We start from the raw sequence: 24,429 nt of genomic DNA on the forward strand, positions 1-24,429 counted from the left end.
GCAAAAGTAGAGAACATTTGAAAAGGGGGCAAATACTTTTGCACAGCACTGTTGTGTATCTTGCATTTCAGGATGTACAGTGGAAACCTGAACAAGTTGCATTTACAACTGGAGCAGGCTAGACATTTGTGCAGGCGATTTCCAGAGACAATTCGTAGACAACAATAGATTGTAGCAACTGGGCAACTGTAACAACTAGAAAGAGCAGACGTTTGGCTTCATCTCAACAGTCAAATGTTTTTTCCTTGACATAGGAGGAAATATAGTGCTGTAATAATATGAAATACTATACCCTTCAGCTCTTGACACAGTACCTGAACAAGAAATTCTGGCATTTTGAGATGACAGGTGCATTTGGAAATAAATTCTCATGCTTGATTGTGTCAATATTACTAAGTTGTACTTTCATGATGAACTTTATTCATTTCAGATGAGATATAATAACATCAAGATTTTCTTCTGATGAACTATTTTTGGTTATTAAATCAGTGATTTGAAAAGGTTTCAAAGTGAAAGCATCCCATAATAATTCCTGATGTGTTGCACACTTTACTATACCATGTGGATCCCAGTAATCATGGACTTCTGTTTCATTTACAATCATTGACAATTTTGAGTATGAAATTTCATTACTGGTCTGTTTCACCATGCAGTAACACACTCCTGTGTGACCTGTGGCGTCACACATCTCTCAGCTCCACCATCTTCCTGCGGATGTGTTTGATGTCCTTTTGCAGCTTCTCCTTGTCCAGCCGGGCTTTGGTGTCACCGATCTGCCTCAGCGAGCCTATGGCATCATGGATAGACTGGAACCCTGGCCGTCAGAGAGGTGGGGGATAAGGAGAGTCAGTCCCTACAACATGACTTACAGCCTTGCAGACTCTCCTATAGGCTCTGCCTTACTGCTGCTGCTGTGTGTTGAACATTAAGAACCTTGTCAATTATGCACTGTCCTCCCCTCTCTTTTCCCTTCCTTTCCTCTGAAGACAGAGTGAACAATTGAGGGGTCTGAAGCGCTAGCCTCGCAGCCTTATTGAGACTGAGGCGTGATTCATTCTTTGCGTTTATTGCTAGTTTTATTTACTGAGCTGTCCCTTCGCCTTTTTCACGAGGGTTTCAGAAGCCCTGCAGAGCGAAGGCCTTAGAGCCAACATCAGCTCCTTGGGGAAATTAACTATAAACTGGAATCAGAAAATTGGCATTAGATGTCAACCCAACAACAGGCTGCAGTGCTTACGTCCACCCCATGACTTATTAACGGAGAGATAGGGACATAGATAACATCGCCCCAACTGCATGCTTGAAGGCTTGGTGGAAGGGCATGTTAGTTTCTTTTTATGTTGTTTTCATGTCACATCGAGTGGATCGATTTGACTAGACCCTGTTTATGGAAACCCCAATAAATAAATAAATATTTCACGTTTGACTTACCTGATGTCTCATGAAAGACGATGATTGTCACTTCAGTGGTGGGCTCATTATCTATCTGCTCCAAAAGGCACCATTCTCAATTAGTTTCTGAGCTCAGGTGGCACTTATCAGGCCTACTTAATCAGAACAGGCCCACACAACTGTCAGGTGTGTAATTTAACTTTGCCAAAGAAATACAAGCTGAGAGCTCATTGCTAATGTAGGTCATTGGATCTAGGTCTTTAATGCACCTGCCCAGTTGTCCTATTTATCATTCCTTCGCTGACCCCTATTGTGACAGTCATCCACACCGTATATAAGTTATATTGAATACCTAGAGTTTTTCCTGTTAAAGGTCTCCTGTCTCTGGTATTGACAGTGTTAGTGAGGTTGTGAGTAGCGACCTGACTGGTAGTCCTGTTTGATCAGCTGCAGCTCTTCCCGGAAGCTGGTCTCCAATGTGCTGATCCTACTGTGGAGTTTCCTCTTCGAGTGCTTCACCCTGTCTGCCTGGTGCTCCTGTTCCAGCTGAATCTCTGCTCTCTCCACACGGACTGACAGCAGCCTGACCTGCTCACTGAGCCTCCCATCCGCCTCCACCTGCACACACCCACACGCCTTACCATAGTCCAGCAGACAAACTGACACACACACACACATATATGCATACTACCATTTTGTCCTGCAGTAGTGAGCGTAGCACCTCACTGCCATGTCTGTGTGTCTGTGCTGAACTGCTTAGCTGTTGCTCTGTCCACATCCTGAGTCTGTCTGTGTCCTCCCTCGCCTCCCTTACCACACCAGAGCTCCTGTAGGTGGAATATATATGTTATTGATGTTATATCCACATGCAACTGGGTACAGATTGTTGAGGATTGTGAACAATCATATACACCTCACAAGAGTCACATCTGACAGTCTGGTTAAGGATGGTTTACTGAGAAATCGACCTAAACAGTTGCACAACTATCTCAATAGTCTATCTCAGATTTAAGGTGTCACTTCTTATTAACTGAGTATGTTTCTATAGCAGGCCCTGTAGTTGGATGGGAGGAGGAGGTACCCTAAACTATGTTCTCTTGGGTAGTTATGCCAGTGACCTTCTCAGCAACAGCACACTCTTTGTTTTGTTTGGTCTGCAAGCCAAGCACTTCACTCTGCTGCACTCAAATGCAGCCTCTCCATTAGAAGTCCACAGCCAGGCTTTCTCCATTTGAGAGGAGAGACTCGAGACAGCCATCTGTCCACACTAATCGTAAATAGCAGAGGAAAGTCCCAAAAACAGTGCGGTGACAGCTGCCACCTTGGATATGCCGAGTTAGCTTCCCACAAAGGCTTTCTGCAAGTTTTAGCACAATATACTCGATCACTCATCAATAATTGCCTCAAGGGTGTGACGTTATGTCTTAGCCCCTTAGCTTCTCAAATACAGCATGCCTCATTCCTCTCATCGAGTGTTTCCTCTTGACAGAGTTTCAGTGAGGCAGCATCTAGGGTGGGTATTGGTGCTCTGTGGGTTGTGTACCTGCGTGTGTACCTGCGTGCATGTAGCAATGCACATGCCACAACCACCTGAGGACATCTCCTTTTAAACCATGTAGTTCCTGTGTTTGAGGAGTGCAAAATCCCCTTGCCACTTATTTTTCCCTGGATTGTTTTCTTTCATTTTAATCTGGCGACTCTTTCCCACTCTTGCTCGTGCCATTTGTTTTTGTCCATTAACGTAATGACCAAAGGAAACGTTTGTGATGACCTGTCAAACGCACTTAGGTAATGGCTGAGCTCAATGAAATACATTGGCTTTTCCGTTGCAATCTATAGGAGCACTGATGCTTGTCGGCGATTTAACACATGGTCTAGAGACATTTTCTACACAATTGAAAAAAGGTATGATTTCATACAGTTGTAACGTTTACAAATTAGATGCGCTGGAATATGTATTCATTTATTCATGTATGTAAACTATACCTAGTGTCTATATGTGCAATTCCACGGGCCAGCATCCTTGCGGAACGCTTTCGACACCTTGCAGAGTCGATACCCTGATGAATTGAGGCTGTCCTTACCAAAAGGGGGTACAACTCAATATTAGGAATGTGTTCCTAATGTTTTGTACACTCAGTGGATTTGAGCGCATTACAAGAAAAATAGTTACATTATACAATAAATGTAATACCTGGAAAAACATAATCAAAAAAATATTTTAAAAACCTGAATTCCCACCAAAATGCCTGAACTTCATTCATTATTTGTCCTTGCCAGTAAAATGTTTTGTGCTATACTGTAATTCAGCCATCTGATGGATTATAGTTTGGATTATCTTTATCTATTTTACAATTTGCATTCATTATAATTGTTATTTTTTACCTTTTACAACTTCAATGACTGTTGCTAGTGTGTGTGTGTGTGTGTGTGTGTGTGTGTGTGTGTGTCTGTATTTTTGTTTGTGTGTGGTTTGAATGGGCAGGGCTGTGCAACATGATGTGCTTAAGCTATTCATTACCTGTTCCTGGGGCCAGGCCTAATGATGGATTAGATACAGATGGATTACCTGCTTGGGTCAGATCTTAGTGTCTCCATTGTAAAAATAAAAATGTAAAACTGGTGGATTCAACATTGAATAATGATTTTGCCTCACCACTTATAATGGCAAAGGTAGTGCATTTCACAAGGAAAGGAGAGAGCTATCTCTTATATTGCCTATGAATAAGCATGTAAGACCAAGCTTCCTTGATGTAGGGGCTTTGACCTAGTTCCTTCGTGGTGCTACTACATGATGTATAGAATGGCATAGAATACAACGTAGGTACTAGTATTCGTACCCCGTTCCCCCCATAAATAGTATGATTAAGTTGTCTCTCAACAGGCTTTTAAAGGTCAGTGTCTAGGTTGTGTGTTAAATGGGGTTACTGTAAGAGCACAAGACACACTTGGCCTCCAGGAGCTTGATTTGGCTGTGCAGGTCAGTCCAGCTGTTTCTCTGGCCGTGGGTCTGGTCCACCAGCAACACCTCCAGTCTGCTAACTGCCTGAGACAGCTGCACACACACACACACACACACACACATTTTAAATACTTGATTTGAATCCACCAATCAAATTTACATTAAAAAAGGATCCAAACATTTAAAGGTCCTTGTATGCATGGACACTCCAGACAGACAGGAAGGCAGACAGACAGACGGAAAGATAGACAGGCAAACAGACAGGCAGTGTAAACAGTCAACTCAGCCTCAAACCTGGCCCCTGTGTGACATACACATGAAGAGTTTATTTCCAAAACGCTATATTCCATATTCGCTATATTCTGTGTTGATGTGTGTGAAAAATATTACTGTTCTCAGATTTGTTGTTTAATAGATTTTAGATTATTTTTTATAAACGCTATACATCCATTGTTTAGCTGGACATCTGCTAAGTGACAAACATTTCAAATGTAAATGTTTTACATACAGATCTATGACTGTATTGAATAATTATTATAATAGTTTTTTTTATATATATATTGATGTCACAAATGTATCATTTGTAGAAAAAAAATGTTATGTAGGAATGTGTTACCTTTGACTGTGTAAAACCTAGCAGTACTACTTATTTATCTGAGAGTGAGGCGGATATACTGTATAGCAACAACAAAAAAACATTTTTAAAATGAACACAACTTGATCAACATGTGCAAAATGTGCAATTCACTGGCTAGATGCAATCATAACTGAGGCTGTTTTGGGGCTCTAAAGTCTTCATGTGTTTGTCAAACCCAGGACACAATTCTCTAATACTCTAATTAGAGAATTGTGGCCTGGAGTAATATCCTCTTTCACTCTTCGTCCAACACAAAAGTCCAGCCAGTTTTTGCTACAGTCGTCATCCCTACTATGTACTGTATGTATTCAGCGAGAGGCCATGTTGGTTCCTTCAGGAAAGGAAGCTAAAATGAAAGGGAATTTCCTTTATGCATCTTGTTGTGAAGTGCTTGGTCAAGTTGAGTCTGACCTAAAAGCAGTCCAGTTGTTCAGAACCCCTAACCTTGTTGTCTATCTCTCTCAGTCGCTCTCCCAGACCTGACTTGACCTCTGACACCTCCTGTTGGAGCCTGGCGATCTCCTGTGCCCTGTCGCTCACATCACCTGACAGCTTGGCAATGTTGGCATCACACCTGAGAGTGAGACAGGGAAATAGAGATGTCTTTAGCATTACAGTACAACACACTCCCACCTGGCTTGACCATCTCTGGGAAGTTTGGGTGTCAAATGAAAGCTAAGAGTCTATATTTTTGAGAAATTAAGTTATTTATACAGTACAAGTCAAAAGTTTGGACACGCCTACACATTCAAGGGTTTTCTTTATTTGTACTATTTTCTACATTGTAGAATAATAGTGAAGACCTCAAAACTATGAAATAACACACATGGAATCATGTAGAAACAAAAAAGCGTTAAACAAATCAAAATGTATTTCATATTTGAGATTCTTCAAAGTAGCCACCCTTTGCCTTGATGGCAGCTTTTCACACTCTTGGCATTCTCTCAACCAGCTTCATGAGGTAGTCTCCTAGAATGCATTTCAATTGCTAAAAGTTCATTTGTGGAATTTCTTTCCTTCTTAATACATTTGAGCCAATCAGTTGGTTGTGACAAGGTACTGTAGGTTTGGTATACAGAAGATAGCCCTATTTGATAAAAGACCAAGTCCATATTATGGCAAGAACAGCTCAAACAAGGAAAGAGAAACAACACTCCATCATTACTTTAAGACATGAAGGTCAGTTAATATGGAACATTTCAAGAACTTTGACGGTTTCTTCAAGTGCAGTCGCAAAAACCATCATGCGCTATGATGAAACAGGCTCTCATGAGGACCACCACAGGAAAGGAAGACCCAGAGTTACCTCTGCTGCAGAGGATAAGTTCATTAGAATTAACTGCACCTCAGATTGCAGCCCAAATAAATGCTTCACAGAGTTCAAGTAACAGACACAGCTTAGCTGGTGACACTGTCTGTGATTTATTTAGAATTCAAGACACACTTAACCAGCAAGTTAATAACCTGTTAATTCATATGCCTTGCGACAGTGATATATAGGCCTAAAGGCCGAGACAATAAGACACAGTGGCAGAATAAATTCAACCACACCTTTGATTTATCACAAAACCAGATAGCAACCTCTGTCCAGTGAAGTCCAAAAAGCATATTGCATGTATAGTAACATGACCTACAGTATGGTCAGGCAAGTTAATGTTTCTGCCATTTTTAGACCACTGAACAACTATTGATTTAGAACAACAAAGAGGTACCGCAAGTCACAAAATAAATATGAACTGCCTCCACTATTCCAGCAACATTTCAACATCAAATCACCTCTGCTTAGTCTAATAGAGTGACAACTAAAAGATACCAAACACAATTTAGTCCAATCAACGTAAGCTAAATATGATGTGGCTATTTATGGTTCTGATTTCTGCGTGCGTGTGTGTGCATGCGCGTTCCTGCAAATTTACCTGTTGACTCACCCTACATGTAGAGAAACACCAATGTCATCCTCCTCTCTTTCATGTTGACGAAACGGTCTATCACTCTGTGATTCAGTACTCTCTTATATTTTGTTGTTCTAGACTACCTGGCTAAAAAAATATTGCTCGCTAGCCTAACTTCCATTCATGGGCAATGTTAGTGTCACATCTGCTCCTGCAACACCCTCTAATTTTGTATCTCCTTGACTTGCCTCCACTCCCGCAGTACTCTCTACCTCTCTCTCTCTCTGTGTGTGTGTGTGTGTGTGTGTAGACAGGTGTGCTGTAGTCAGAGCAAATCTCCACCAGCTGCAACATGTTCCATAATCAAGACCTCTACAAATACTCAGCCCTGCCACTTCCACGCTGCCGGATCGTAACCTCTGCTCAGTCAGTCTACGTTTCGAGCTGGTTTTTACTATTCAGATCCTGTTGTGCCTGTTTTCCTCTCCGCTACAGTTCTGCCCTCTCTGACTCTGGTCCCTGTTTCCTGTCCCACGTCTCGTCATCCTGCTACTCTGTCCTGGATTCCCCACTCTACTACTCCCTTGGATCTCCCCCCCTCGGACCTGCTTACCCTGTCTCAACCCCTCTCGCTCCAGCCTAAGCCTCAGCACCTGGTTTCCAGCAACCCGCCCGAGCTTCCCCTGACCTGCACTCAATCTTGCCCCTGTGTTCCAATAAATACCTTGGTTACTTCATCCCCGTCTCCTCATCTGAGTCTGCTCTTGTGTTCCCTTGATCCACTACGCATAACAGTTTGCTAGTTAACATTAGCCTTCTACGTCGAGCTACATATTGAAGTTTCATACTCTCAGGCCAGGGGCATAACAATGTATGAATCAGAATCACAGTTATAATCATTGGCCAGTACGGAGAATTAAGTAAAACCACAAGTCCAAATCCCTATCTCCATCCATGGCTAATTTAGGAAAGGGCCCATTTTAGATAGCTGGCTAGCCACCAGAGGACAACAACAAAACAAGATGCAACAATTCAAGTTTTTCTGTCAATGACGTATGCTCTCAATGGGATTTGATGGTAGTGACACCAAATCCAAGCAGGCTTCCCTTGACACTTTTTTTTGGTGTGCCAGGACCATTCACAGTTGAGCTCGCTCAGTTTAACTCAACCCTGATTGGGCAATTTGGTATTCTTTTTGTCAAGGAAGGTCAGATGCTTGCTGGCTTCCCTTGTTTTAAATGCTACAGGCGGAAACAATGTCAGAGAAAGCAGACAAGGCGGACTGATCCAAGATGGCGGATTGAACACAGCAGTGTAGATCACTTCAAGATAAAAAAGTAAAATTCAATATCATTAAGTTAGACTAAATTTTAGCACTTCACAAACTGGTGGGTAATAACCTTCAATCTGGATCACAACACAAAACAAATCATAAGACTAGAGAAATGTATCAACAATATTACAAAAACAAGTAACACCCAAACATGGAGAGTAAAACAGGGGAACCAATCTCAAAACAAAAATGTGAATCTTCTACAGACACAGACAAATTCATCTTTTCACCACCGGGAATGGTAAAGGTCGAAACCCATCTGTTAAAATAACTAAATGACAAACTGGGCATACATGAATTAGTCAGTAAGGATATAAAAGAGTTGAAGTCAAGCTTCGAGATGCTTCGAGCTTCGAGATGAGAGACGAAAAAGCTTCGACATTGGGGAAAGATACAAACAAGCTAAAAGGGACAGTCAATAAGATTGAAACTGATGATGAAATTAAAAAGGAGAACACCGTTCTGAGAGAAGCCTTACTTGACATACAGACTAGATCCATGAGAGAGAATCTGGTACTTACAGCTATCCAAGAGAAAGAAGGAGAAGTTCCTGAATCTGTAGTTAGACAGTTCCTCCTTACAGAGCTTCAGATCCCAACCAAAGATATCGACAAAACCTGTCTTGAACGTGTACACCGTTTCGTACAGAGAGGGCAGGGTTATGAACGCCCAATCGTTGCCAAATTTGCTTTCATTAAAGATAAAATAATGGTTGAATGCCAGAGTAAAAGACTTGCTGGCACGAAAATAGGAATGCTCAGTTTTTGCAGAACGTTGCAAAGTTCTGTATGCAATCTTCAAGGAAAATACATAGCTCTCATAGTCGATGAACTGTATATTGATAACCAAATGTTCAGAGACACAAAGACTACTCCATGGCTATTCTAAAAATGACAACGTTCGCATAGAGGAGGCGAATAATGGAACACACAGTACTATCCATGTTGGGGATTGTAATAGTGCAAAATAAAAATAGGCGGAAAAGCAATCTTCAAATATAACTAATTGGAACAAAAAAGTACTAATTGAACATGGTGTAGATAAACACACAGCAGGCAGAAGGCACAGTATGTGGGTATGTGAGGATGTATTGTGATGGAAGGTGTTGTGTGTTTTTTGGTGCTTGGGAAAGTGTGGCGTTAAGTGAGTGAGAAAGAAAATGGTTTGTACATACAGTATGTATGTCTGCGAGCAGGGGTTGTGAGAGAGCTTTCAATTTTGTGCAGATGAGGGATATACATTTTATAATGAATTATACATCTCATTTACTTATTTATTGTCCAATCATGGTGGAACTGCATTTTAAAATAAATTATACATTTTATTTATTTATTTACCCTGATAGGTTGTTCCACCCATTTTTAAATAAATGATACATCTAATTTATTTATTTATGGTCCTATCTTGATGGGACGGTCAACAACCCTATATGCTAGACACCAACCTGAATGACTCAGACACTAAAGAGATGTCCTTATCTGTTTTATGGGCCTGCTGTAACCTGCCTGTATGCAGCCAAAATGCAATCAGAGACCTTCTAGAGCAGCACCGCCCCCTCAAGATTCTAAGCCTGCCTGGCAGGGTTGGTCCTGCAAAGGCAGAGCCCCCTGATGGGAGAGCATAATATACAAGGACATTCTCAAAGCTGCTAATGAGAACCTTGACGACCTTGTACGTAGCCGGTGGGGATTCCGGTGGGGTTCCCCCACCCAGGCGGGAACACTAGCTGTAGTGGCGGGAACACTAGCTGTAGTAACCCCCATGGGGAGGGGGTCACACTGACATTCAGAGAGGGGGCATATTATTGTGGCCCTGGTGGCACAAAATCATCAAAGGTCTGACTGCATGGAGATGCTTGGGATTATGGTCACAACGGGGAACCATGTGTGGGTGTTTCAGGGGAAGTATATCTGACCTCCATCATCGAGGATGTGACAATGGTTAATTAAATCTCCCCATTTCTGCCCATTTTTGTTCAGTTTTGCAGGTCTTCTCATACAGCTGCATCTGTATATGCATTCGTAAATCAAGACCTTTCTTCAGTTGGGCTCTGGGATGGTGCAACTGTTGAGCATCTGAGTGTATGGTTGATTGTGGGGGAAAGGGGTTGAGTGTGTATGAGGGTTTGTGTGTATGAGTGTATGAGGGTGTTGTGTGTGTGTGTGTGTGTGTGTGTGTGTGTGTGTGTGTGTGTGTGTGTGTGTGTGTGTGTGTGTGTGTGTGTGTGTGTGTGTGTGTGTGTGTGTGTGAAGTGTGTGAAGGTGTGTGAAGGTGTGTGAAGGTGTGTGTATGTATCCCACAACTTGCGAGGGAGTAAAAGATGTTAGGGCCAATATAGGATGAATCACAGTAATTGTTTGCTAAAATAATAATTGCTGGCCAAAATTGTAATGTTCGTAATGGCAATACTTTTAAGAGGTAACAATCCTTTGCATAAACTGCCTACATTACGACAAATATTAATTGATAATTATGGAAATTAAGATAAACAGGATTTTTAAAATAGATATATATTTTTTAATAGCTATATATAATACAAATCGAGGTGAGTGCGATGGATCTGCTTCTGTTCTGTGGGTGTGGCACTATGTGCTCTTTTCGAAGGATGGGTCCCGGATGGGTCCCTCTTCACTTTTGACGTTGAGACTGGTGTTTTGCGGGTACTATTTAATGAAGCTGCCAGTTTCTCAAACTAGACACTAAAATGTAATTGTACTCTTGCTCAGTTGTGCACCAGGGCCTCCCACTCCTCTTTCTATTCTGGTTAGTGCCAGTTTGCGCTGTTCTGTGAATGGAGTAGTACACGAGTTGAACGAGATCTTCAGTTTCTTGGCAATTTCTCACATTGAATAGACTGACGAATTTCAGAAGAAAGGTCTTTGTTTGCTGATGCTCCAGATACTCAACTGGTCTAAAGAAGGACAGTTGTATTGCTTCTTTAATCAGAGCATCAGTTTTCAGCTGTGCTAACATAATTGCAAAAGGGTTTTCTAATGATCAATTAGCCTTTTAAAATGATCAACTTGAATTAGCTAACACAACGTGCCATTGGAACACAGGAGTGATGGTTGCCGATAATGGGCCTCTGTACGCCTGTGTAGATATTCCATTAAAAAAATAGTCATTTACAACATTAACAATGTCTACACTGTATTTCTGATCAATTTGATGTTATTTTAATGGACAATAAATGTTATTTTCTTTCAAAAACAAGGACATTTCTAAGTGAGCCCTAACCTTTGAATGGTGTGTATATATATATATATATATATATATATATATATATATATATATATATATATATTTACAAAATTTACAAAAATATATATGGGGATTGGAAATGATGCAGACAATTACATTGAAAAAACTGTCATACTTGTTTGGGACAGACAGCATCAGATAGATGGCACTGTTTCCCTTGCTCGGATGCTTTCTCCTGTGTGATACATTCAGCGTCTTGCAAATCGATGGCCTCCATGAATACATGCCACTGAAAGTCTATGTTTCAGTAAAGTAATAATAAGTTCAGTAAAGTTCAGTGCAGTCCTGTGCTGTACTCTACAGTAGAGTAGAGTAGAATAGAGTTAGTACAGTAGAGCACACTATAGTACAGTATAAGGTACTGTATTGTATTGAACGATACTCTACTGTACTCCACTCTACTATTCTGTACTATACTGTACTGTCCTCTACTGAGCTGTACTTTGATGTCCAAACTTGTGTGAACTATAGACGTCTACTATTGGTTCAGATTTGGTCCGGTGCGGACCAACAAATTCTGGTATTTTGTGGGCGGAGTTCAGTAAAATAATAGCCAGTGTGTAGAATAATACTCAAATATGCGAATGCATATTTCAAAATATGCATAATATGCATATTTCATGTTTTGAATACACATTTCAGAATGGATAACCCCAAGTGTTTCACCATGCGACAGATAATAATCAACAACGCGGGGGACAACATTGAATTGTTCACATAAATCTTTATGTTCACAAGGCACCTTTTGAACACTGATGTAAAGCCAACTCAAACGGACTTACAGCAGCTCCTTTACAGTAGTGTCTGACTCAGTGGAGGCTCCTCAGAGGAGGAAGGGAGGGACCATCCATCCACCTCAGTGAATTTAATAAAAATAACAATTGTGAAACATAAAAAAGTTCTCTTTTTTAGATAAAACTATACTAAATATATTCAAGTCACCAAATAATTGATTTAATCACACTGTTTTGTAATGAAGGTCTACAGTAGCCCCAACAGCACTTTGTAGGGTAGCACCATGGTGTAGCCAAAGGACAGCTAGGACAGCTAGTTTCCGTTGTCCTCTGGGTACATTGACTACAATACAAAAGGAGCCTTGTGGTTACTTCCACAGTAAATATGACCATTTCCAGAGTACGTCCTCCAACCTATTAGACCTTTCAGCATGAACTGACATGCTGTCCACCCAATCAAAGGATCAGAGAATGAATCTAGTAAAAACGGGGATAAACATATCTGAATTTCTCCAATAGAAACTCTAGTTTGCAACTGTTAGACTAATGACTACAGATCCCTAGATCAGCTAGATACAGAACCCTAGATCAGCTAGATACAGAACCCTAGATCAGCTAGATACAGAACCCTAGATCAGCTAGATGCAGGCAAGAGTGTGCAGGGCGGTTTTGAATATGTCAATGTCTGTCACCTTGATTACTCAAATTTCTCTTGACCTGTACACCTCCGTTGTAAACATTCATTCATAGGCTAGGTTATAGTAACCTCATGATGGGTACAGGAAGAATTTGAGTATCACGTAGTAGCCTAAACCTATCAATGTAACATTGACTGGGGTGAATGTATTATGACTGACAGTCATCCAATATGCCGTAATAGAAATAGAAGGCTATGCTCATTAAAAAAATGATCGTTCTCTTCATGTTAAACGGCACCGACCACCACTGGTCTGACTGCACTGTATAGCTCTATGGTTCTTTAATTGATCTGGTCCAGTGGTTCCCAACCTTTTTTTACGGTTACTGAACTACCAACTGAATTTTGCTCTGTCTGGAGTACATCTGAGGTACACCCTCATGTACATTTTACCAGTAGGCCTATAGTTGCAAGGTCGAATCCCCGAGCTGACAAGGTACAAATCTGTCGTTCTGTTCTGTCATTGAAAACAAGGATTTGTTCTTAACTGACCTGCCTAGTTAAATAAACGTACCACTGGTCAATGCCTTTTATCAACACAAACAGAGCTTCAGTTAAATGTATTGTGTCATCACCTACTGTAGCTTCCCCTTTGCTTTGTTACAACGCACAATGTGGAGAGCAACAATGTATCATGATACCTTTTACTGGTACTGGTACTTTTACTTGTTTACAAGAACAGCAGACAACCTGATTATTAATGAATTGCCCAAAAGCGGTAAATCGTTCAAGTTGGAGAGCTTTAGACAACCTTGGTAAACACTAAATCAACACAGCACTGAGCAGCCACTTCTCTCCCTCCCTTGACTGTCCTCACCAACCTCCATGCATGACACCATCTATATTCTAGACTGGGCTAACCTGCTGTGACCCACACACGGATCCTCATTTCCTATCAGAGAGATTCATCTGACCAGCCTGGAACTCATATATTCCTCCTGATTACAAATCTATATTCACACCTCTCTGTTTGGTTTGCCAGATTTTGATAGCAGATATGGAATTCCAGATGATCAATCAAATATGATGAAGGGAGATGCTTCATAGCATTTTTTCTACTTGGACGAGTATCAAATACACAAACACACTCAACACACGCACGCGCGGACACACACACACACTTCTAAGGATGGGAGCAATATCATTTCCATAATGCAAATTGTAAAGTTCTGCTTTGCCAGGTATGGAAATTAAACAGACTTTCATGCAACCCATCATAACACTAATGAGTGTTATTGTTTGTGTGAGTGTGTGAGAGACAGTGACTCAGTTATAGTAAATGCATACCTGGCCACCCTGCCCCTGAGGTCACCAAAACCAGCCAGGTTTTTGTGATCCAGACTCTGCATAGCAAAAGAGGTCCCAGAGGTGACACTGTCCCGCTGGGCTATCTGACTCTTCAGAACCTGCGGGGAGAACAGATCGAGGCACTGTCAGGTGGTATCGGCCTGTTGCTAGAGATCATCATCGCTCACGCACTACTCTCCTCTTGCATGGACAATCACTCGCAGAACCATTCAAATGAGTTGAGCTCCACTCACCCTATATCACACGACTGTGCCCTGGCAGATAAACCAAAAGAATATTGAGCTCCTGTGCGACAGGTGTATTAACGTTATCACACCTCGTTTTCCATGTAAAGGAGTAAAATCCTGGCTCTGCCTATTGCTTCTCTCGCTCTCTCACACACACTAATTACCTCATAATTTATCGTTTTCATTTCAGATGCAGTAACCGTGAATGGCGAACATTTTGTCAAAATAAATACCCACATTTTGCCATGTCCCCTTGTGTTTGTGAGGTCATTATTTCTGTGGAGGAAAATATGACTCCAGACACGGATCTATTTGATCTATCTGTTTCATGCGCCACTGTTATTACGCAATCCCTCTTTTAAGTGGCCCTGTTGGCAACCGTTCCAGAACTCGTTGAGGTTTATTGGATGTCGCTAAAATTTCTGCTTACTTATGAGGAATACGCCATGAGCCTGAATGAGATTCAGTGAGGCTTTGCTCAGTGCAGCATAATCAAATCAGCCTGATCTGGCAGAGAGAGAAAGAGAGAGACTCACACAGAGACACTCACAGATGTAGGATCCAGTTTTCTACAGCAGTAAAACAATCCTGCAGCAACAGGACATTTGAATTATTATGAATATTATAATTAATTGACATTTTTGTAGGGTTGACATTTTTGTAGGGCAAATCAAGTTTGTGGAAAGTGGAAATTACAAACTTTAGAAGCCTTTTTTAAAACACAAATACACTTATACGTTTGCATTCCCAGCAACAAAGGGTGGTCAAATTAAGATCCTACGTCTGTAACACTCTCTCGTCACTCTGACCTCGCGCTCCTATACTCACCGCTCTCAGGTTTTCTACACTACCATATGTATTAAATGTACTCCTTCCATTGTTTATTTATTTTCTGTAATGCTCTTGTGTCTTGTGCATTTAGATTTTCATTGAACTTCTCGACACAGTACATCAATACCACACATACAAGTTATGGTCATGATTATGATGAACATGATTACATGAACCAGTTTTGTAGTTCTCTATGTGCTGTATACTGGCTGTTACCATGTCAACTGAAAACAGAACACATGTATATATGTCCTGTATGTGTGCTACATGATAACAACAATGTAGAGAGACACGTGATACTACAGGCCACCACCTGTATGTCAGTGCTGAGCTGTTTGACGATGTGCGTGATGGTGTGGATGTGGCTCTCCAGCAGCCTGCGAGAGGAGGTCTCTGACTGGACAGAGCCCTGGGTGAAGTGCAGACTGGCCACCACCTCCTCCTTGATCCTGAACGCCTGATCAAGCAGCACGCTCATTGTACGCTCCTGATTGGTCAGACGGCCTTCTATGACATCAGACCTTGGGGAAAAGGAGGAAGATTTAGATTCCTCTGGTAGCACTTGATGTGCATGCTGCCGTTTTGGTTTGGGTTTGACATAGTATTGTGCTACGACCAGTTATGTGTCTTACTAATGTGATTCATCTGTGTCCGATGAAGCTACAGATGTAGGATCTTCATTTTGTCACTGTTTTGCTGCTGAGAATTTTCCTGCACAGCAGTAAATGCAAACGTGTAGTGTATTGGAGGTGAAAAAGGCTTCTGAAGTTTATAATTTCCACTTCAACATTTCAGACTTGATTTTCCTTAACAAAACACGTATCAACCCCTACCGAAGATATCCACTAATTCACATTTCCTGTTGTTGCAGGATTAGTTTCCTGCTGTAGCAAACTGGCTCAAGTTAAGATCCTACATCTGTAAACTGTAAGGCTGCTTGCTTTCTTCAAACAATGAGATTACCCTGTAGCATTGCATGGAGATATGTATATCAACAGGACTGACTTGGTTGACATTGCACCTAGACAGAGAAAATCAAGGCAAATTCAGTCTACCCTCCAAGAGGATTAGAAACACCTCTGTCAAATCGGAAACATTGTCAATCTCTGTATATCCATGGGAAAGCTGCATGGCACTGGGTTTGTTACCGTATCCTCGGGCCTTTCACAAATCATATTTCCCATTGACTAGGTCTCTGTGGGTTTTCTGACGCACTATGGTGCAAACTCAATGTCTCCACTGCACTGATTGAATGAGGGTTGCTAATGAAAGGAAATGTGAGAGACTTTTTGAAGGTCAGTTTTGAAACACTTTCGGGAAAAGTATTCAGACTCCATCCTGTTTTCCACATTTTGTTACGTTACAGCCTTATTAAAACATGTATTAGATCCCCCCCCCCCTTCATCAATCTACACACAATACCCCATAATGACAAAGCAAAATCAGGTTTAGGCATTTTTTCGCATTTATTAAAAATGAAAAAACATTTTTTTCACACAAGTATTCAAACCCTTCAGTACGTTGTTGAAGCACCTTTGTTCGATCGGGTTCAAGTCCGGTCCCTGGCTGGGCCAATCAAGGACATTCAGAGACTTGTCCAGAAGCTACTCCTGTGTTGTCTTGGCTGTGTGCTTAGGGTCGTTGTCCTGTTTGGAAGGTGAACCTTCAGCTCAGTCTGAGGTCCTGAGCCCTCTGGATCCGGATTTCATCAAGGATCTCTCTATACTTTGCTCCGTTCATCTTTCCCTCAATCCTGACTAGTCTCCCAATCCCTGCCACTGAAAACATCCCCACAACATGATTCTGCCACCACCATGCTTCACCGTAGGGGTGGTGCCAGATTTCCTCCAGACATGACGCTTGGCATTGACGCCAAAGAGTTCAATCTTGGTTTCATCAGACCAGATAATCTTGTTTTTCATGGTCTGAGAGTCCTTTAGGTGCCTTTTGGCAAACTCCAAGCGGGATGTCATGTGCCTTTTACAGAGGAGTGGCTTCCGTCTGGCCACTCTACAATAAAGGCCTGATTGGGGTGAGTGCTGCATAGATGGTTGTACTTCTGGAAAGTTCTCCCATCTCTGAGGAACTATGGAGCTCTGTCAGAGTGACCATCGGGTTCTTGGTCACCTCCCTGACCAAGGCCCTTCTCAGTTTGGCCGGGTTGCCGGCTCTAAGAAGAGTCTTGGTGGTTCCAAACTTCTTCCATTTAAGAATGATGGAGGCCACTGTGTTCTTGGGGACGTTCAATGCTGCAGAAATGTTTTGGTACCCTTCCCCAGATCTGTGCCTCAACACAATCCTGTCCCTGAGCTCTTCGGCCAATTCCTTCCACCTCATGGCTCGGTTTTTGCTCTGACATACATTGTCAACTGTGGGACCTTATATAGACAGGTGTGTGCCTTTCCAAATCATGCCTAATCAATTGAATTTACCACAGGTGGACTCCAATCAAGTTGTAGAAACATCTCAAGGATGATCAATGGAAACACAATGCACATGAGCTCAATTTTGAGTCTCATAGCAAAGGGTCTGAATACGGATGTAAATGTGTTATTGATAGATTAGATAGATTGATGAGGATTTTTTTTTTGCATTAATCATAAAAAAACAAACAAGGCTGTAATGTCATAACAAAATGTGGAGAAAGGGAAGGGGTCTGAATACTTCACGAATGCGCTGTAGGTATAACTCACTTGTCATAAGGCTGGTACGGCTGTGACATGATTCCTCTTCATAACAGTTTTCTGTTTCCCTGAAAAGAAGATAGAACATTTTGTTAAGCATGCAAAACAGCTTTCACCTTGACAGATAACATAAATTCCATTCACTGTTACAGTAAATGGAAATTGGGTCACGGGAGGTTGCTCTTCAATTCAAACACAAAGATACAAGTCATGTTATTTCCATTAGCCTTATCTCAACCCCCTTACGTAACATCATACTTATTAACCAGTCTGAGAAGTCCATTGTCTTCTGTAGTATATAATTTTATTATGTTTTATTCATCAAGTAAACTAACAAAAGAAAATGCAGGATACTTACAAACCAATGTCTGGTCTACAGTGTGTTGTGCATAATGTGTTTGCGTTGTTCACTTGGTTACTGCAGTAAAGCTGAATGGGGTGTGCCAGTGTGGACTTGGCAACGTGATAATGAGGGATTGATGTTGTGTTCGTGCTGAGCTCAGCAAGCAAAGCATCTTTACTTCCTCCATTACTTTAGTGGCTAAAGTATAGTCATTTTGGCTAAAGAGTGTGATCATTTCCAGTGTTTGTGTCGTGGTAGACCAACAATACTTTTTCAACGTGGATTTTTATTGAGGCTGGATTGTTCCCGGAGTGTTTATTTCACAGCAATTCAATTTGGAAATGTATTCCGTCTGTTTGATTAGTTTCCATGTCTGTTGGCGCTCAACTATGGCAATCTCCTTCACTGAAAACTGCTGCTCTAGCAGAGCCTCATTAACATCTGTAAAAAGCCAATTACACATTTACAAACCTGTGCTTAAAATGTCCCTTTCCCAGACCAAACGTTAATTTCTGCTCAGAGCGAATACTTTTAATTGCCCCAGCTGAAATGCTAGTGATTACATTAAGTGAATCAATTGGAACATTCTTATTTGAAGATAACTTTCTTCTGCCAATATAATTATCTCATGGAGAAAGGGATTAGATTAGCATACAAACCCGTCCCTAAACCCATTCAAACACCTCTGGGCCATGGCAGAAAGGTCTAGTGGAAGGTTTCAACACCAGTACATGCAACACTCCGCAGTGCAGATTTAAAAGCTGACCTCGTGTCTCTTTCCCTTGCCCTCCAATCGATCCCATGCTAATTAAAGTAAGACGACTAGCGCTGTGATTGATTTAGCCTATCCTCCAAATTAATCCATCTAAGAGCTTCTCTTAATCTAAGAGATTTTTTTATTGGGCTGTACTTTTTTTTCTCAACATTCTCTTGAATTTATTTACCACTTTCCAAGTCTAAATTACTGTGTTGAAAAAATATCTACCTTCCTGAGTGATTTTTTCCCCTTCTCATTTACCCTATACATATGTATGTTACCAGGGTGGAGGTACTGTACATCTATTCAGTGAATTACAGTAGCCATGTAATATGGAACTGAGCTTATTTGTCTGTTTGAATGAATTGCTTGTGAGCTCTGATTGGTTGCAGTTGTGACCATGAAGAATGCACCTCCACCTGTTTCCTTAAAGATGGTAGTTCATTTTCCAGAGGGACAGAGGGAAACACAGGGACTGAGCTGCTATTGTCTCCAAGTCCCTGCACCGTCCATAGTCTGAGAAACAACATTTACATGTGACTTGTAGTTGTTCATTTAGATGTGGAGTTTGGATGAAATACTTGGGGTGTGTTTGACTTTCAGGTGTCATGAGTTGTTTCATGAATGGATTGTGAGAGGGGTGGACAGGTAAAGTGCTTTAGCAGTTTATCAGATCATCTTATAGGGATCATGACCTACAGAAATGTACATCCTGGTCCTTGGCCTGTCAGACTGCACCATATACTATATTCATGCTCACAATCCCCATTTTAATGCCATCATCTAGGTGTAATGGCAATGGTTGTGTGTGTGTGTGCCTAAGCTAGGCCTAAGCTTGTCTCCTTTAATATGACTTTTTTTGAATATGAATATCATACAGTGGACGCCTATGCATTTATCGCTCAAATCTCCGACAGCTGAACCATGAGATAGACAACTATTGTTTTAGGAAAGTAAAAACCAATAAAACAATAAACTATAATGTTTTTAATAGGCTACACATCGAAACACATTTGGGGTAATTTGTTATACCCAGTTTTTAATGACACGTAATTATGGATCATGGATCAATATGGCTTGTTTGTTGATGGCGCTGGCAGCGCCCAGTAGGAGGTTTCTTTCTCTCTCTCTTTCTCTCGGATCTGAACAGGTCTCTCGGATCCAAACCAGCACGGGTCTGTTTTCCACTGTCCTTTGGGTCTGACTGTCCTCGGGTCCATTCTGAACGGGTCTCTGTTTAATGGGCTCTTGGGGCACCTTGGAGGTTGCCCTCATAGAATTAGGAATTGTTTTATTTTCTTGCATGAGTAAAAATCTGGATTATGCCTCTACTGCCATTCATTCCGAATGAGACTGGTTTGGATTTCTTCCTGACGAATATGTCTGCCATTTTCAGCCCACTTTGGAACTTCAAGGGTTTTGACATAGCCCCACTAGAAATGTAATAGGATATCTAGAGGCGCCCAAAATGGTCATCCTCTGAGTGTGCTCCCTTCTCTCAGAGAGAAAGTGCATTCATTCACAACAGAGGGGAAGGCATCAAAAGGACTAATTTATTCGGCTAGTATTCATTAAACGCACGCATGCACACGCACAACCCCTCTTGCAAAATGAAAACAAAATCTACTGGCCTTTGTCAATGGCATAAAATGCATTATGAAACGCAATCAGAACATGTGATAACTTCAACCCACTGGCATGGGTTGACCAGGGGGAGGCGCATTGAATGTGTCCAGTCAGTCTTATGTTCAGTTCTCTACTCTATCTCTATTGGAAATGTATATTGCAACTACTAACTACCAACGCATAAGTTATTAAGCGCTGTCTGTTAAAGTGTGTGTTGCCATCTATTCAACTATGTGTTTCCATCTGATTCTGACTCCAAAAGGGGTGATGATTTTTCTGCCCATGCAGCCTGTGTGAACTTCACATGTATGGCAAGCGCAACGCTTCCGCTCCATCATTTACCGTTTGACCGCAACACAACACGTTTGTCATGAAATTCACACTTCAGGCGCACACATTCGCGGATGACGAAGATCCAGAAGATCTACACGAGCCCATGCGTCTTGTGCGGCTCATTGGCGCTGGAAACTGATCATAGTGGAAGTGCAGTATATTCAGCCAACGGTGACTTTCACGACGCCGTGCGCGCAGACTGGCAGGCTGCTGTACCAGCACTATGGAGGAGAAAAACAAGGACGATAACGCCACGAAGGGACAGGAATCGATGTCCTATCAACGGAGGATGTGGAAGAATTTTCAAGAAAAAACCAAACCGTTTTTGAGTCCCAAATTGGTCTCTGAACGTCGCAATCCCGACAGTAAAAAGGAGACGGGGTTATGGATGTTTAAAAGGAAAAAGAAACAGTTGGACCGTGTCTTTTCGTCCTCACAGCCCAATCTCTGTTCCTCTACCCCGTCGACTTTCCCGGGCGACCTGTCACTCGGCGGTACAGCGGTCCCTGGGAACAGCGACAACGGGCAACCTATGCAACAGCTGCTGGGTGCGGTTGGAGTGTCGGCAAGCAAGCCAGAGCTAACGGGACACGAGTGCCCGAAGCTCATCGTCTCCCATTTAATCATGTCCCACCAGAAGAGCTCCTCTCTCGGCTCTGCATGCTTCGAGAAGCTGGTAGTAAAATCTGCGGACGTTGGAGAGGAGGAACAGCTCCGCAAAAACGCCAGTGATTCTGTGAGTAACTTGGAAGTAAATAAACGTGCCACAACGTCTCCAAAAGCACCCCTTAATGATATGTGTGAATACATATTAGCAGGTTGTTTATGTATTTTAAGAAAATTGAAGAGGCTGTAGAAGTGGCAGTTTACGGACAATGACATCATGGTATGATGGACTTTCCATTTTGTGTGACGTAAAAGTTACTAGATTTCCATAAACTGCCTTCAAATCCCATCTCATTACTACACTTACACAAAATCTCAATTACAGTAGACCTACACATTCACTGTCTGTAGCTATGGGGGACCAGGGTTTGAACCAGAAACCCTGCAAAACAAGACAAGTGTGCACTAAACCCGTGTGCCATAAAGGTCCTGACCTCTGGGTAGAGCCTGTAGTAGTAAACATCCTCATTTGTAACACCAAGTTTATTACATTTATTTTTAAAAATGTTCTACATGGGATGCAAATGATTAACATTCAAATGTACAAGTGGAATCAGCTATGAATGCTACAGCAGTCAAATGTAATTCTAATGCACATAGACAAGTTCAACAATATAGGCCCGCCTACTGCGGTGCAAGGTAACGGTAGTGGCGTTATCAGCTTGATCTCTTGCAGTGCAAAAACATGTCTGGAAAAGTCGACCCTCAGCCACTATAGGGTTTAATTGTAAAATACATATGACATCGAAAGGTTGCAATAGTAAACTCAACATCCAAGAGGAAAACAATTAGCCAGTTAGCCACTCCAGAAAAGTTAGCAAGGAGGTGCATGAAGGTTTATTTGGCTGTAGGTTAATCACGCAAGCAAATGCATGTGTGGATCTATCTGTATACTAGCCATCTAAATGAGCTAAATAGCTACCTTCACTTACCAGAAGTAGCTGAGACAGCTGACCTTTTTTTTGTTTTATTATTATCCTGTGTCCAGCATGCTGGCACTGGTCATGCTGAAGAGTCTAAAATATGGTCCCATGAGCAAGAAAATATTCTCAAACCCTTGCTAAATGAAAATCGCCCACAATTCCAATTTTCATCCAGAAGCTCAAAGTAGCAACATCAAAACAACTTTCTAACAATAGATCTGCCAGTGTTTAAAGAAAATCTCTTCTCCTGCACATCATCAGCTGTTGCACCCAGACAGACTGACTGACAGCCGGCAGCCAATATTATTAACCGTTAGCGACATGTATTTGTCAGCTAAATTACATTTGTAATGAGGGATATAGCTAGATATACACTAGTGTTCAAAACGTTTGGGGTCGCTTTGAAATGTCATTTGTTTTTGAAAGAAAAGCAGCATCCCGAAGGCCAGCATCCCGGTGTCCCCTCTTCACTGTTGACATTGAGACTGGTGTTTTGCGGAAACTATTTAATGAAGCTGCCATTTAAGGACTTGTGAGGCGTCTGTTTCTCAAACTAGATACTCTAATATACTTGTCCTCTTGCTCAGTTGTGCACCGGGGCCTCCCACTTCTCTTTCTTTTCTGGTTAGGGCCAGTTTGCTCTGTTCTGTGAAGGGAGTAGTACACAATGTTGTACGAGATCTTCAGTTTCTTGGCAATTCCTCGCATGGAATAGTCTTCATTTCTAAGAACATTTGGATCACTTTGAAGTGATCCAAATCACAAATGAGTATTTTCAAAATACACTGCTCAAAAAAACAAAGGGATCACTAAAATAACACATCCTAGATCTGAATTAATTAAATATGTTTATTAAATACTTCTTTCATTACATAGTTGAATGTGCTTACAACAAAATCACACAAAAATGATCAATGGAAATCAAATTTATCAACCCATGGAGGTCTGGATTTGGAGTCACTCAAAATTAAAGTGGAAAACCACACTACAGGCTGATCCAACTTTGATGTAATGTCCTTAAAACAAGTCAAAATGAGGCTGAGTAGTGTGTGTGGCCTCCACGTGCCTGTATGACCTCCCTACAACGCATGCTCCTGATGAGGTGGCGGATGGTCTCCTGAGGGATCTCCTCCCAGACCTAGACTAAAGCATCCGCCAACTCCTGGACAGTCTGTGGTGCAACGTGGCGTTGGTGGATGGAGCGAGACATGATGTCCCAGATGTGCTCAATTGGATTCAGGTCTGGGGAACGGGCGGGCCAGTCCATAGCATCAATGCCTTCCTCTTGCAGGAACTGCTGACACACTCCAGCCACATGAGGTCTAGCATTGTCTTGCATTAGGAGGAACCCAGGGCCAACCGCACCAGTATATGGTCTCACAAGGGGTCCGAGGATCTCATCTCGGTACCTAATGGCAGTCAGGCTACCTCTAGCGAGCACATGGAGGGCTGTGCGGCCCCCCCAAAGAAATGCCACCCCGACCCACCGCCAAACCGGTCATGCTGGAGGATGTTGCAGGCAGCAGAATGTTCTCCACGGCGTCTTCAGACTGTCACGTCTGTCACACGTGCTCAGTGTGAACCTGCTTTCATCTGTGAAGAGCACAGGGCGCCAGTGGCGAATTTGCCAATCTTGGTGTTCTCTGGCAAATGCCAAACGTCCTGCACGGTGTTGGGATGTAAGCACAACCCCCACCTGTGGACGTCGGGACCTCATACCACCCTCATGGAGTCTGTTTATGACTGGTTGAGCAGACACATGCACATTTGTGGCCTGCTGGAGGTCATTTTGCAGGGCTCTGGCAGTGCTCCTCCTGCTCCTC

The 24,429-nt window shown here is 42.0% G+C and overlaps 2 protein-coding genes across 9 annotated transcripts in view; one reads left to right on the forward strand and one right to left on the reverse strand.

Moving 5' to 3' along the window:
- Positions 1–380: 380 nt before the first annotated feature.
- Positions 381–18,370, reverse strand: fam81b (family with sequence similarity 81 member B). The gene is made up of 9 exons (XM_042331137.1): positions 18,317–18,370; positions 17,968–18,026; positions 15,588–15,795; positions 14,196–14,314; positions 5,436–5,565; positions 4,341–4,447; positions 2,084–2,219; positions 1,815–2,010; positions 381–814 (listed from the first exon to the last, which is right to left on the reverse strand). Exons 2-9 carry the CDS (start codon positions 17,994–17,996, stop codon positions 681–683), a joined length of 1,059 nt encoding a protein of 352 aa, XP_042187071.1. The 5' UTR covers positions 17,997–18,026; positions 18,317–18,370; the 3' UTR covers positions 381–680.
- Positions 18,371–20,906: 2,536 nt separating this feature from the next.
- The window catches only part of mctp1a (multiple C2 domains, transmembrane 1a), a 198,645-nt gene continuing 195,122 nt past the window's right edge, over positions 20,907–24,429 (forward strand). For 6 of the 8 annotated variants that reach the window (XM_042330679.1, XM_042330683.1, XM_042330680.1 and 3 more), the window contains exon 1: positions 20,910–21,753. In XM_042330679.1, the coding sequence (XP_042186613.1) occupies positions 21,241–21,753 (513 nt within the window). In that variant the 5' untranslated portion in view covers positions 20,910–21,240. Of the gene's footprint in view, positions 21,754–24,429 lie in introns of all 8 variants that reach the window. The other 2 variants (XR_006084697.1, XM_042330681.1) reach the window with 2 other exon arrangements.

Source organism: Oncorhynchus tshawytscha, linkage group LG12 (assembly GCF_018296145.1).
Source record: "Oncorhynchus tshawytscha isolate Ot180627B linkage group LG12, Otsh_v2.0, whole genome shotgun sequence".
Taxonomy (NCBI): domain Eukaryota; kingdom Metazoa; phylum Chordata; class Actinopteri; order Salmoniformes; family Salmonidae; genus Oncorhynchus; species Oncorhynchus tshawytscha.